At 33.9% G+C, this 15,829-nt stretch overlaps 1 protein-coding gene across 1 annotated transcript; it reads left to right on the forward strand.

The window, feature by feature from the left end:
- The first annotated feature begins 2,922 nt into the window (after positions 1-2,922).
- On the forward strand, positions 2,923-15,732 carry LOC128986130 (aldo-keto reductase family 1 member A1-like). The gene is made up of 7 exons (XM_054406291.1): positions 2,923-3,221; positions 7,765-7,932; positions 9,431-9,547; positions 12,109-12,303; positions 13,819-14,025; positions 14,960-15,108; positions 15,433-15,732. Exons 1-7 carry the CDS (start codon positions 3,150-3,152, stop codon positions 15,473-15,475), a joined length of 951 nt encoding a protein of 316 aa, XP_054262266.1. The 5' UTR covers positions 2,923-3,149; the 3' UTR covers positions 15,476-15,732.
- Positions 15,733-15,829: the final 97 nt, after the last annotated feature.

A 15,829-nucleotide genomic window follows, 5' to 3' on the forward strand; every position in this document is an offset into this window, starting at 1 on the left:
AATTTTCAAACTCAATAGTCTTTTTCAAACATGGCCATCATGCCTTGGTGAAAAGGTTACACCAAGTTACTTACTAACCAAAGAACATCACAGACATCACAGAAATCACCGGCAAACAAAATCAAAACGAAAACAAACATTCGACATTGACACAGGGCACAGGGCTACTAAAAAAAAATACAGTAATCTAGATCCGCCATTCCATTCCACCGACCAACTCCAACTTCGCTTGTTTCCTGCAGTGTTGGCTGTTTGTTACTCTTCCCCGTGAGTGTCCCGACTTCGAAACACTACGTCACTACCATACCACTAACTACAACCATAGATAAAACATCCTCCTTGAAGAGTATCTTTTATCTATGCTACAATCGATTTGTTAGCAAAACCTAGGGAAAAAGTAGTACCAATCAATGTGTTATTAATACCTTGGAAAATTAGCCAAAAGGTCCTTAACGTTGTTGAAATACAGCCATAATGTATTATTTTATCAATATTTCAATTTTATAATGTCAAAGGACTGAAATCCCTAGAAAATCTCAAAAATCCTTCAATTTCGCTGATTATCCCTAGTTATCCCTCAATCCCTTTTCAATCCCTCGAAGGCCCTAAATATCCCTAGAAAGGGATTTTTATCCCTCAAATGGAAACACTGGCTACGACTACAGCGACAGAGGGTCAACATCAACAACCCGGTGGGGCACACGGGAGGGACGATGGCTAACATAGTGTCAGCGTTCGCCGATAGAACCGCTAAGTTGGAAATTTTAAATTAAGTTAATTTTATAATTTTAGTTATAAAATTAACTTTTTAATTATAAAATTAAACCGTCATAACCTAACCTAACCAACCTAAACTTTCTGAAAATATAAAAAGTATATAAGATAAAAATGAAATGAATGTTTACTTATAATTTTTAATTATAAAATCAATTTTAAAATTTAGTATTATAAAATTAAACTGTCATAACCTAACCTAACCAACCAAACTTGCTGATAATATAAAAAATATATAAGATAAAAATCAAATAAAGCAAAATCTTTGACAAAAAGTTAGTGTCCCCGACGGGTTTCGAATTCGAGACCTCCTGAACACTAGTCCGATGCGCTAAAGCATAGACAAAAAGGCTAAAGCCACGAACGCCGCTGGAATCTCATCGTCTCGTTACGGTAATCGTGTTGCTTCAAGAGAAGACATTAGCCACTATAGATATGACGTCACCACACCTTTAGCCATCGTCCCTCCCGTATGTCTATTCTGTCAACCACCAGCCAGCAAGCACCATTATTATTCCTTTCCCTGAAATAGACTAGTTTACATTTTTACCAAAAGGAAACAAAGAGGTCCGTGAAGTTGGCGTACCCATATTAGTGTAGGTCCGTGAAGTTGGCGTACCCATATTAGCGTATCCACTTTTGATCATACCAATCGTTAGTTCATCGTTAGTTCTCGATAGTTCCCAAATTTTTTCGTTAGTTCTCAAAAAATAAAAAAAGTTATAGCCGATAATAAGTGGGTACGCTAACTTCACACTTCCGGGTTCTAGCGCGCGCCGTTTTCTGATGAGAAATGTTTACATCTATATATCAATCGTTAGTTCTTCGTTAGTCCTCGATAGTTCCCAAATTTTATCGTTAGTTCTCAAAAAAAGTTACAAGGCATACAAAGTGGGTACGCTAACTTCACAATTGTACAATTTCCAGCGGGCACAGTTTTCTGACTATAAATGCCTATATCTATATACCAATCGTTAGTTCTCGATAGTTCTCCAATATTTACGTTAGTTCTAAAAAAATAAAAAAGTTACGAAGTGAGTACATACAAAGTGAGTACACTGTCTTCAAAATTATAAAATTTCCAGCGGGCACCGTTTTCTGACTAAAAACGCTTATATCTATATACCAATTTTAAGTTCTTCGTTGTTTCTTGTTAGTTCCCCAATATTATTGCTAGTTCTTAAAAAATAAAAAGGCAATAAGGTCTTAAACGTGGTTATGCCAACCTCACACCCAAATCATTCCTAGCGTGCACCCTTGTCTGACTAAAAGTGCCTATATCTTAATATTAATCGTAAGTTCTTGATACCTCACCGATTTATTTTGTTAGTTCTAAAAAAAAACATAAAAAATTGCACCTGATGAGTTGAAGCTGACCTAACGATTGGTATATAGATATAAGCATTTTTATTCAGAAAACTGTGCCCGCTGGAAATTCTATAATTGTGAAGTTGGCGTACCCACTTTGTATGCCTCGTAACTTTTTTTGAGAACTAACGAAAAAATTTGGGAACTATCGAGGACTAACGAAGAACTAACGATTGATATATAGATGTATAACTTTTTTTGAGAACTAACGAAAAAATTTGGGAACTATCGAGGACTAACGAAGAACTAACGATTGATATATAGATGTAAACATTTCTCATCAGCTTAAAAAACAAATAATCCAGTACCGTATATCAAAGTGTTTTTGTACGGTTATTGGTTACGGAGAAAACTAAAAAAATTTGTAAATATAAAATTCACATGTTATTTTTATGGGTATTAGATGGTATTAGGTACCAGTATTATTGTAAAAAGTTGTTGTTTGCTTGTTTATGGATATATTTTGATAAAACTTGAAAAATGTATTGATTTTATAAATTTTTACTTATTACTATTTTATTTATACGGCAAATAGTTTACACACTTTATTAGTTTCCTTGTATCAGCAAACCTAGGTACTCAATAAACATAATGCTATTTGCATAGATTATTGAAAATCATTTCTGGCAAATGGAAATTCGCTTAGATGGCAGGTTTGCTGTGGCGGGGATATTTTATATTAAAATTTCTCCGTTTATATGTGTAAATGCTGGGAAATTATTCCGAGAATGATTCCAAGGTGGCAGCCCTGTAAAAACAGTTATCAGTTAAACATGTCGGCTGCAGTGTCAACTTCAAGCCGTATCTTTGGCCGATTAATCAAAAAAGTTAACCTCAACCTCACTGTTAGCAGCACTATCAGTATCAGCCAACACCACGAACGTTGTTTCCACCGCGACTTTGTGCCGATAGTTAATCAGCAAGCTTTTAGCTCTAGGTTTTATAATATTAACAGTTTCACTGGACCAAACAAGAAACTTTTCTTTTTCTCGCGCAATTTCTTCAGCATGGCTAATGTTCCAACCATCAAATTTAACAATGGTTTGACTTGTCCACAGTTTGGTTTGGGCACTTGGAAGGTAAGCTCACTAGTTAGGTGTTTAACAGTTTAAATCGATTTATTATTAAATTTTCTGTTACTGAACAGAAAATGGGTTACTTATTTACAACCCCCAACTCACCTTAGACCACAAATTCATTCATTGATCATCTAAATACCAAATCGATAAATGTTATAAATTAAATTAATCAATATTTTCAATTAATGGTTTCAATCGATATTAGGGTAGCCCAGTTAAGAAACTTTATCGGGTACAGTTTCTTAACTGGGCTACCACCAGCCCAATCAAAGCTATCAAGGTTAATCAAAGCTAATTAAGGCTATCAAAGGTTAATTAATGAATCAGATTATACTAATGCCGATTGAAACTATCCATTTTGTTTAGTAAACCTGCATGCGATTTTTTCACCATCAGTAAGTTTGGTTGGTTAGGTTAGGTTATGATAGTTTTTATAATAGATATTTAAAAATATTGATTATTAATCAATATTTTCAATTCGATAGTTTCAATCAATATTAGCATAGCCCAGTTAAGAAACTGTACCCACTTTATCCATGATGGGTGTAAAATGTTTAAAAAATAACTTAACATTTTTACCAAGCATTTAGGCCCGGCGCATATAACTTATTGAGACGCAGTCAGAGCTAGGGATGGCCGATTTTCGATTGTACGATCGATACTATCGATTGTTTTAACAATCGATAGACTAATTAATGATAGTTTCTTTTCAACAATTGATTGTATTCCGGCGGCAAGGCACGCTGGTGGGGCGGGGGCACAAATTAATTATAGAAACTAGAAAGGACCCGGTATGGATCATAAACATAAACAAATTACGTTTATGGCCCGAAATTAAACAAAACCATACGTTAATTAATGCTATTAGTATAGGAGTTTGTTTACTTTATTTCGGTCCAAAAACGTCATAAGTTTATATTAATGATCCATACTGGTATTTTTCTAGTATTTGTGGGCAAGAATTTGTCTTTTTTATGTCCATAATGCTGATTTTTAAAACATTACACTTTAATTTGTTTACCATAATACATATTAATAAACAACGTTATTAGCATTTGTTTCATTCATGCAATTTCCTCTTATTTAAGTTTGATTTTAAAGTAGTACCATTGAGAAATACACATATACACGTGAGTACTTAAAAAGTTGATTGCCTATCGATACTATCGATTGTTAAGCTCGATATTATCGGGACAATCGATTGTAAGGGACTATCGACAATCGGCCATCCCTAGTCAGAGCAGCGCAGCACTGGACAGGGCAGTTTTTTGTAAACCAAATTTACGCTATAGCTCGCGTATATTGAGACAAAGCGCAGTGCAGTCCCGCAGGTGGACTGTGCGCACTTGTGGCCAAGACAGAAGTGCCTCCGTCGCATTGTTCACCTGCGCCGTGTGACTAGTGTTGTGTAATGGATTTAGAGAAGAAGTTTATAAAAACGGTGTGTTTTTATCCACTTTTGTTTGTTACCAGTCATAGTATATAAGTTAAAGAGTAGGCCTAGTTACAAAAATGAAATCTGGGAGAAAATACAAACAGAACTAAACATTGAAGATTTTTCCAATTTTTCTTTTTTCTCTGGTGAAGCAGTAACAATAAATCTAGATCAGCATCTGAATCTGTCTCAGAACTCAAACCTTATATTTATAACTACATGCTCACACAATAAACTGTATCACTCAGATAGAACTGTACAACACTGCTTCCCAATATGCGATGTTTACTGTTCGACACAGAATTTTTACTCCTGTGTAATGCTCCTGTCGCTGTGCTGCACAGCTCAATATGCGCCTGGGCTTATAGTGTTTGATGTATGCATGAAATAAATTAACACGACCAGTGTGGTTAAAAATAATCATTAACTTACTGAAATTATTATAAACTAGTTTCTAACTTTGTTCTATTAAATAATATTATTTACTTTTCTACCCAAAATGTCCCATTCATTTTAAGAGATTTAATTTGAAGGAAGAGTTACTAAAATAGTTTTAATTAGCAAATTGAATTAACAGATTACATCAGCACTGCGGTTTATCTAAGTTACCGCTCTTGAGGTTTTATAACCTATTTAATTATGTTAAGTAAAGCAAGGAAATATTGGACGTAACCTTGGAATCCAACCGTACTTTAAGTATTGTAGTTTTGACAAACGCATAGTGGAATTTAAGGAAGGATAGAAATACAATAAGTTGTAGGGTACCACAAAAAATAAAGATAAAAGCTTTATGATCATTTATTTACAATAATTATGATTTTTAGATGAAAACACTGTAGTTCGTTTTAGTAATTTGTCACTATATTTTATGTTTAATCTTAATAAAGTTGGCGTATATTATTAATATTGAGCTGTGACTTACTTTAAGCATTCGGTAATAAATAAATTGAACTATTTCCCCAAATCACATTAAACTTGTATATGAATACATATTTTTATTCCATAGGGTGATAAGTAAAGCCTCTTGCCGTTATATATTGTACTTACCAAGTGTTATATGTTCCTGAAAGTACAACATTAATTACCTGGTCCATAACTCATGTCGACAACACCCAGTTTGTACTACGACGTTGGCCCAGCTTATATGGAAATTACAAATCCTTAATTTATAACATCCCTTAAAATAATGAGTAAGAAACTTGTTTGACGATGCTAAGGATTAAATTTGATCCTGTTACCATTTGAAAATTTCGGTCCCAAGTATAACAACATTCTTAGGACATGTTTACTTTAGGTACCAAAAATTCCCTTTACATAATAAAACGAATAACAGTCATAATTTTCGATGACTTAAAAAGAGTCAACTCAATGATAATGTAATCAATCACTCCACTCCAGTTATCGAAACTGAAAACGAACGCTCTTGTGTGTGTTTACTATAAACAGCTGTTTTAGTATGCAATTAAAACAAATTATTCGTCTGTTAAAGTAATCATAATCATTTCTTCATAAGATTTACATTGGTATTTTGATGGCCTGTGGGGCAAAGCCCGAGGACCTTTATTACATGAATTTGTGAAAGGGGGCCTACAGAAAAAATACTTTATTTTGAGACATCGTTTGTAAAAATCCGTCCATTATTAACAGAGGAGTAGTGTTCGTAGAAATCGCCTGCACGTATTATATATAAGGATGTCCTCCCCTGGCCCAGATAACTGGTTTATGAAACTCAAAATGTTATAGGCTAAGTCAAACAAGATTTTGTCACTTTGGTAACATTTGTTCAACTTCGGTAACGACAAACATATAGGCCTACCTAATTTATGTTTCAATACATTTTTCAAAATTAAATAAACTGGTTTCCTCATGAACTTGTATCAACCTATTGCTAGGTACTAAAAAGGTCCATAACTTAATTTCATTAAGCCTATGACTAAAAATAGGTTAATGATCTTTACATTAATTTATATTTTAGTTCCCAACTTATTGCTTAGGCGTAGCAAGACCTAACAACAATTTTAATAAATCCATATTTATACTACAAATAATGATCTGTTACATTAACTAGTGTAAGGCCTACCAGTTGCTCGAATTCGAGCAATTGCTAAGTGTTACAGGCGTTATTTTAAATAGCAGTCATAATTTCTGATGACTTTGAAAGATGCAACTCAGATTATGTAAATACTTAAGATGTCATAATAGATTGATAATCAACATTTCTTGTAAAAAATATCTTATCATTTTTCAAGAGCTGATCTTGTTTTTTAGTGTTTTCTACAAATAGCCACATTAAGTTGTCCATAGTAACGATGAGGTATAAATTCTAAAATAAAAAAAAAACATTATTTCTATTTCTTCTCCTTGGTGGTGTTCTATGACTTTCCCATGTTTCCATAGTTTGTAAATCGGCTCTTTTAATGATTACTAAGAAATGCAGCACAGTGTTAATTTAGTTTTCTTTTTGGTTTTTAGAATATCAAATTATCCAGCCTACTTGGCTAAACTTGTTGCTGATTAAGTTAAATCATGTATTAGTATTGTTAGTAAGAAATTAGGGGTACAGTTCCGCGTAGATCCTGCGATATATTAATGGATTAAATATAGATATTAAATTATCGATTTTAATTCGGTTTGATAAATTTCTTTTTAGGTTTTTTTTCCGACGTAAACATCTAAATTGGGTTATATGTTTACGTTTTTATTGATGTTTAATAAATGTTAACATTGAATTGAATTACATTAAACATTTTAATTGGGTTAGGCTCTACCTTTTATTTGATATTTATTAAATTAAAATATCAATATTCAACCAAAAACAAAACATATTTTACGAATGTTCACAAAAATAAAAATAACATAATATTATAGGTTAAATAACAAATATAGTTTGTTCCATTTTTAGTCGTACAAATTTGGTATAAAACTAAGGATGAAATAAAAAAAACTTTATTGATGTTTTTTGTTTTTTTTATTTACATCTTAAATTTGATGCCATATTAATATCAAACAATAAAATTCTATGACATCGGTATTTAATCCGATAATAAATCGCAGGTTCTCTGCGGAACTGTGCCGAAAGTAGAATATTACAACATATGGTTGTTATAGTCAAAACCTGGTGAGGTGAGTGAGGCCGTTTTCCACGCCATCCAAACTGGCTATCGGCACATTGACTGTGCTCTTGTATACCAAAATGAGCGTGAGGTAGGACAAGGAATAGAGAAGGCTTTGCAAAATGGAATTTGTAAGAGAGAAGATCTCTTCATCACCACTAAGGTACTGTAATTTAAATGTTACATTTTTCAGCTAAAGTTATCTTAGAAAAATAAAAGATTATATTGCATTATTTACTATGCCTCGGAAACAACTTTTGAACCCTATTAAAATGTGTAAATTGCATACAGTACTCCTATTTTTGTAAAAAACATTTCTGTTTTGTCTTTCTGCTTCAGTAATTATAGATTCTTATTTAGTGAGGTAATTTTGTTTTACTTTTCATTATGTTCTGTTCTTTTTTACAACAATCCTCCAACTTGTGCAGTGATTATTCTCATTCTTCTATTTTTCTATATTGATTGTCCACTGAAGTCATTAGTAGCAAACTTATAGAAATTTACTTTTCCTGTCCTCCCATATTCAATATTTAATTTCTAATTTTATGTCTTTAAATGTGTTTTCCTAGGCAATTACTAAAATCAGTATTTTTAGGGAATTTCCCATATAGGGAATAAGCTATTACCGTAGTACTTATGGTAAGACCTTGACTCAGGACCGATTTACTTTTTCGTTTTGAGGTCCTTACGGTCCCTAGGCGGGGGGGGGGGGGGTCCTGGAGGTCCTTGGGGACATCAAAACTAAAAAGTAAATCGGTCCCAGGTCCAGGTCTTACCATGAGTACTACGGCAATAGCTTATTCCCTATATGGGATATTCGCTAAAAGTGGTTTTTGAAGTGATGTCTGTGTGTGTGTGTGTGTGTGGATGTGTACAGAGCTACAGACCACACCTGTAGTCCGTATTTAATGAAATTTGGCATGTAGGCACTTATCCATGGTATCTCTCTTTATAATTTTTTTGAAATTTTTAATTTTTTATGGTGATTTTTCCATAGAATAACGGAAAATCGGATTTTCTCAAAAATGGCCCCAACGATTTTAATAATAATGTAGTGTTTTATAGCCCTTTGAATTCTGAACAAAATATTTCAAATCCCATTTCCGTAAAAAATAGGGTTCCAAAGCTATTGCAGCCTATGTTATTATACAATAAAACCCCCATTAAATAACAACAAATTGGATTTTAGAAAAAGACCGGTTTTGAATAAAATTATTATGTTATGGTCCTTTAAATTTTGAACAAAATGGTAGCCTACAAGTCGCATTTCCGTAAGAGATACGGTTCCAAAGTTATTGTAACTCATGTTATTTTCCCATAAAAAAACCCCATGAAATAACAAAATTTGAATTTAGGAAAAAAGCCGGTTTTGATTAAAATTTATGTGGTATGGTCCTTATAACTCTAAACAAAATAGTACAACCCAGCATTGCTGTAACAATTACGGTCTAACTTCTTCTTCAAAATATCATAACCCACCACTTACCCATGATAAAGGTTAGTTACTCCCACCGCTTACCCATGATAAAGGTTGTTGACAAGCTTATGGGAGAAAGTATGTGTCAGATTTCTGATAGCCTACCGTTTATTTTTTCCGTTATGTCGGCTTCACTTTTTCTTTTATTGGATAATCATTGAGTACAGTACTTGGTATCTTTCAGCTATGGAATACGTTCCACAAAGATGAGTTGGTTGTGCCTTCACTTAAACAATCCTTGGAGAATCTCAAGCTGACCTATGTGGACCTTTACCTCATTCATTGGCCACAAGCTTACAAGGTAAGCAATATATTATATTATGTTTCTAAGTTTTACATGATAAATTATGATTTATACTCTTAAGTCAAAAGACTACGGGGCAAGTAATAATGTTCTAATAGATTGTTTTATTTGGTGAAATACAAGTTAATATTAAAATGAGCAAATGGTAATCAATAAATTATCCTCTACGTAAACCGGTAGGAACTAACTTTAAAATAGTCTTTAGCTGATCCGCCGTTGTTGGGAAATATTGAACATCTCCCCTGATCGCGGCAAAGTCTTTAACAACCCCGTTACAGTACAACTCCAACTTTCTGAACCAATTGGGACTGAAACAAATTTAGATGATAAAAAAATCGGACAATTGGAATTTTAATTGAAATCCAGAGTTTTTTTTACAGAAAATAGGCTGAGTTGACCCTAGCTTTTACTATTACGATCGCAGAGCGTGTCTGCAAAGTATTTGAGATTGAAAAATTCAAGGTTTCTGCCGTGATTGTGGGAGACAAAGATGATGTCCACAAAACCTAGGAAGATCATCAATTTTTGGCCACACTCACAAAAAAAGATTATGTTGTTTCCATGGAGGCGATGATGATGTCTACAAGACCGCGGCGGATGTAAGAGATTTTCTTCGATTGCATAATGATTACTATGTTTCCATGACCGAGGGAGTTAATAAGGATATCTACACAACCGTGGGATATACTTTACATTTTGCTGCGATCACAGAAGAAGATAATACGTTTCTGTGACCGCAAGAGACAATGATGATTTCTACAAGACCACGGAAGATGTAACTACGAGATTTTGCCGTAATTAATTTAATAGGTACTTATACTTGACTTAATACTTTTCAATGAAATGGCGACCATACAAAGTAGGTATTTTAAGCCAATTATGAATGGAGATGAGTGTAGGATGAGTGGCACGATCTTGTAGTCTTGTTAGTGACTAAGGCCGACTTATTCCTTAGACACAGCTGTTAATTAATAGCCCATACAGCTAATGGCAACTAAGGGACCTACAGTTTATAGTGGAATCCGAACCACAAGGCAAGTATATTGATAGTGTTACAGACCTCGACAACTGTAACTTTCAACATTTATCATCACAGATAACCTGATAACACATAAGCTTAACCAGACATCTTATCAGAAAGAAAGCCAATAGATAGATGGAACTTTAAATCCCACTTTGTTGGCCAATCCCCTTTTAAGCTCCTGGTTATTAATTTCTTATCTCTTAGTCTCATTCAACAGTAGCTTATGAAATATGTAGTTAACTTAGGGGTTTAAAAGTAATATCTGTGTGTAGGGTTGATTACTTTCATGGCTTTTAGCGAATTTCCCATATAGGAAATAAGCTAATACCATAGGTCTCATGGTACATCTGTTTAATTCACATTCATTCAAACAAGTTTGTGAACCAGCATGATCGGACTGTAGGATTAGGGTTGTATGGGGTTTTTCATGGGGTGAAAATAGGTTTTTCCCATTTCTACCACCAAAAAAAGAAATTTGCAACTAATAAACGTGTCCCAGCAAACCTGCAAAACTAGCAAATTTCCCTTAACCTGGTTATATTTTCACTAAGATATTCCCTTAAAAGTATCAGATTTATTTCTTAAAAAAATAAAATTATTTTAATGAGTTCTTAGGTTTGCTGCTACAGGTTCTTAGTATGTTGGTACTTATTGAAATGTTAAGAATTACACTAAAAGTTTTTTATTTACATTTTTATGGAATTTTCTTTGTAACTGTTCAACAACGCTTCAATATTACTAAATTATTTATATATAGTGGTTTAAATTACCTTGTTGCTGCCAAAACGGTTTTTTAGGACTACAGCTGCTTCATGCTTCAAATGGAACATATCAACAGGTCGAAAGAATGTCAAGTAGTCTTTATTTAAATATTCCTTGTGGTGGTGTTTGTCGAAAGTTTAATGAATAGGTAGCAAAACATATAACACAAACAATCTAAACAAAACCTTTTGCACTGGTCGATCAGACAGTAACAAAAAAAGTAGTACGGCGCTGGCTAAGGGTTAGTCGTGACTGGTCAACCATCCGTTCGACACTATATTTTATATTCTTGCTTATGAAGGGTTAACTGATCATAAAGGCCATGAAGAACCACCACTAAAGAGGGTGGATTGTCATAACAGAAATATTATTTTATCCATGTATTGTGAACAGGTAGACAAAAAGTATGTAAAACAATGTGCTATTTGGTTTTTGGCACTTTGATACGCCTTTTTAAGCCACCCAAAAAACCAAACTTGGTCATGCTAGTATGTCAATCAACCTGGATGTTATTTAAGAGTAATAGTGGATTCCCAGTGTTTGGCATTCTAAGTAGATTTGATTCTGCTACAATACCATGATATTTTATATTTTAGTTATTAAAAAAGCCGTGTTACCAATAAACATAGGCTATACAATTTTCAGCAATTATTGCACTGTAGATTCTACTGTTTTGACTTGCAAGCAATGATGGTAGATTGTTTCCCCGAAGGCTGTAACAGCCTAATGTTAGCGTGAGAGTTTGATTAGTGACCGACAGTGTTGTATGTAGGAAGGCGATGAGCTGTTCCCAGTAGATGCTGACAACAAGACAGTGTACAGCAGCACCCCCTACCTGGAGACTTGGAAGGCTATGGAGAGATGTGTGCAGCAAGGTCTGGCCAAGTCTATTGGAGTGTCCAACTTCAACAGCAAGCAGGTCGCCAAGGTGCTGGAGAATGCTACCATCAAGCCAGTCACCAACCAGGTACTGTGCTTAGGACCATGTCCAATCCATATCCTTACAAGCACAAAACCTTTTTTAAATTTAAAATACAAAATAATAGGTAAGAGGTAGGCAAGAAGTAACATACATTTCTATATACAGCCTATATTTATGTTAATGTTTTTAAAATTAAAATTTAGTGTAGCCTACTGGCTGGCTGACGAGCTCAGAGAGAAAGGCCGAGCGATTGAGTATTGGTAGTAAAAGTGTTGCACTTTCAGTCGTACTAGTCTTCTTCACCTTCAAAGAAAGTTTCCTATAGGTTGCCATTAGGTTTGACCTTTTCTTTTGTTACACTTTAAGAGTTAATTAATTATCTGCTGTATATAATAAATGATAAGTTACTTACTAACACCAAACCCATCTCTAGACCAAACATCCTTAAAAATTACAAAAATCATCGTTCCAATTACTTTCATCACCATACGTAATCGGATCTTCATTGTGTTCATCGTGAAAAATGTTTCTAACAACAGAACCACTTGGCCTTTCTCTTTCAGTACTTGACAAAATTCTCAATGTTCTCTCATCATCATCCATTAAAAATGACTGAAAAAATTACAAAAACAGCAACACCATAGGTGACACACGGAATTATACTCTGAGCGTCTAGTAGCACGATCGGTGACACACGGAGGCGAGCTCCGTGCTACGGGACTCTCTTGCTTCAACTGAATAATAGGGGTAGTAGAGGGGGGAGAGCGAAATGGTGTTCAATCAGTTCCTCATAAAAGACAAGTGAGGTCGGTTACTCTTGAAACTGCTGGCCAGCTCAACAATGCATTATCTTCTATGAAAACAAGTGCACCCAGAAGAAAACTCTGTGGTGTCACCAATGGAGGGTTAAGAGACCTTTTGAATTGAATGTCTATAAAAATGTGCAAACCTTTTTAGGCAGGTATGACTTAATTTTAGACAAACAGAAATCTATCCTATCAATTGTAGATAGTATATGTGAACCATTTAGGCGAGTTCTTCGACCTCATTTTTACCATAATTGCACACCACTTTAACTACTACTTTTGATAAGAATTCCTTTAACTATATCAATACCCTGTTACGTGTATCAATAGTCAAATTATTTAACTAGTATGTGCAATGAGAACACTACTTGAATACAATAATACAATGAAGTTTTGTTTGAAAATTTAAACTTTACAGTATCAGAAAACAATTCTGATAAGTAAGTGTATCAGTTACTGCACTTTTGTCTAGATAGTACATTTTCCAACTCGGTATAAAGAAATAAAAAAACTTTCTAAATATACTTGATATAACACTTGATATATTATACTTGATATAACATGTATGCTTGATTTGAGTTGAATGTGCAGTAGGAATACTCTATCCCGTGTTCTGATATTTTTACTAACATCTTCTTAATAACCTAAAAGGTGAAATATCAGATACAAATAGGCATCAGCCGTGTTCTAAAGCCATAAACATAACCCAACGTTCCAACCTGTGCTAGTCGATACAATGAATGAGTGTGTCTAGGTGGAGTGTCACCCCTACCTGAACCAGAAGAAGTTGAAGGCCTACCTGGACTCTGTAGGAGTGACACTGACAGCCTACAGTCCCCTGGGTTCTCCTGATCGTCCATGGGCCAAGCCTGATGAACAGCCTCTCTTGGCCAATGAGAAGATCACCAAGATAGCCGAAAAGTACAACAAATCCCCAGCTCAAATCGCCCTTCGCTGGCAGGTAACAGAATTACTGGCTAACCATAATTTAAGTGAATCTCCCAAAATTGGTTATTTCCTGTTTTTCGAAACAAATTTTTTATTATTTTATTTAACTAATTTAAACTTTTATGAAATTTGCATGTACGGAAAGACTTGTCACACAAACTGGCATTAGTTGCAATTATTTATATGAGGAAGGAACGGATCAAATTCAGTGATTCTCTGTTAGTTTAATGAGGTAACTTGTGAATCATTAAACAAGCATCAATATAAGAATCTACAATCAGTGACCATGGAAGCCTATCCAGGAAACCAGCATGAAGATTGTTTTACATAGTTAGTTGGCTTCTACATATGATGTTTCACACACTCATTTTACAGGAACTAATTGCCCTAGTATTTGCTGCTTATCAACTTCCTGTCACCTTGAATTATTTCAGTAACCAAACATGCTGAAAGTTTAACATTGTTTTCTAATTGGAATTGTCATTCACTAAAAAAATCAATTGGGTTGAGGTATCAAATACTTGATGGATTAGTCAAGAATCTGATAAACATTTTGCATTTTAAGCTTGGTAGTGTTTGAGATATGTAGGCCTAATGCTACTTTGTTGCTAAACTAAATAGAAGCAAAGATGTACACTTATGCACAGAAAGCATAATTGAGCGTGAAATATTTTAATTGTAGGGTGATGTAATAGGATAATAAGATTCAATTAAATGTTAACATTTAATTTGATCAATTTCACTAGCTATGTAACAAATTATAACATAAACGAAGATAACTTAGATTGTATTTCCTCTATAGCCTAGTGTTGTAGAGGGAAACATATACAGTCTTGTTTAATCTGCTTCTTTTAGCTATCTACAATTATCATAATTGTGAGTTTCGCGATGTAAATAGATAGGTGTTCACAAATGTTTACTATTTAAACTTGTACATTGTATTACAGATTGAAAAGGGCAACATTGTTATCCCAAAATCAGTTACCAAGTCAAGGATTGAAAGCAACATCCAAGTATTTGACTTCTCTTTGAAACCTGAAGACATTGAGACAATCAACAGCTTGGATTGTAATGAACGAATGGTCGGACTTGCTTGGTAAGCTCAATTTCATTTCTGTCAACATATATCTCGCCAAGTTATGTATCACATGATGATAATATTTTTCTGTCACAATTTGATTCCAAGATATAATATTTATTTAATTTTCATACAGGATTTCAATACTGCTTGAGGTTTATCACAAAGTAGGCCTACTATGTGCCATAATTTGTAACTTTTGTTATAAAATGAATCATGAAATCAAATGCAATCTTGCAATCATTGCGGGTTTGGTTAGCCTTAACTCTTAGTAAACATAACTGTATCCCCTTGACCATAAATTATCGTGATTTTTCTATAAGTAATTATTTTGTTTTGCAGGATTAAAGATCATCCCGACTACCCTTTCAATGAAGAGTTTTAAGTAAAGTAAGTTGAAAAAATATGTGTTAAACTTTGATAAGAAGAACAAGTGGTTCTGAAATGTGTTGATATTTTTGGTGCTAGGATTCGTTACAAACATTGGCAAGAAAGCCAAAGACCAATTAAGAATAGATATTTGTTGTGATAAAAAAAATATTCTTGTACTATTTGCTTTTGCTTGTGGTAGCTTTCCTTTTATTACTTTATCAGCTTTAAAATGATAGGCCTCATTAATAAAAGTGCAAGTAATCTTGATAATGTAGTTTTCCTTTTGTGCCCATCCAATATCATATAGGCTAATATGTTTGTCTTGGGGGTGTGGTCAGTCAACTTGTGTACATTTCTCATAATGTAA

This window comes from Macrosteles quadrilineatus, unplaced genomic scaffold, assembly GCF_028750875.1.
Source record: "Macrosteles quadrilineatus isolate MER2022 unplaced genomic scaffold, UCM_ALF_1.0 Scaffold_1__1_contigs__length_201487025, whole genome shotgun sequence".
Taxonomy (NCBI): Eukaryota; Metazoa; Arthropoda; class Insecta; order Hemiptera; family Cicadellidae; genus Macrosteles; species Macrosteles quadrilineatus.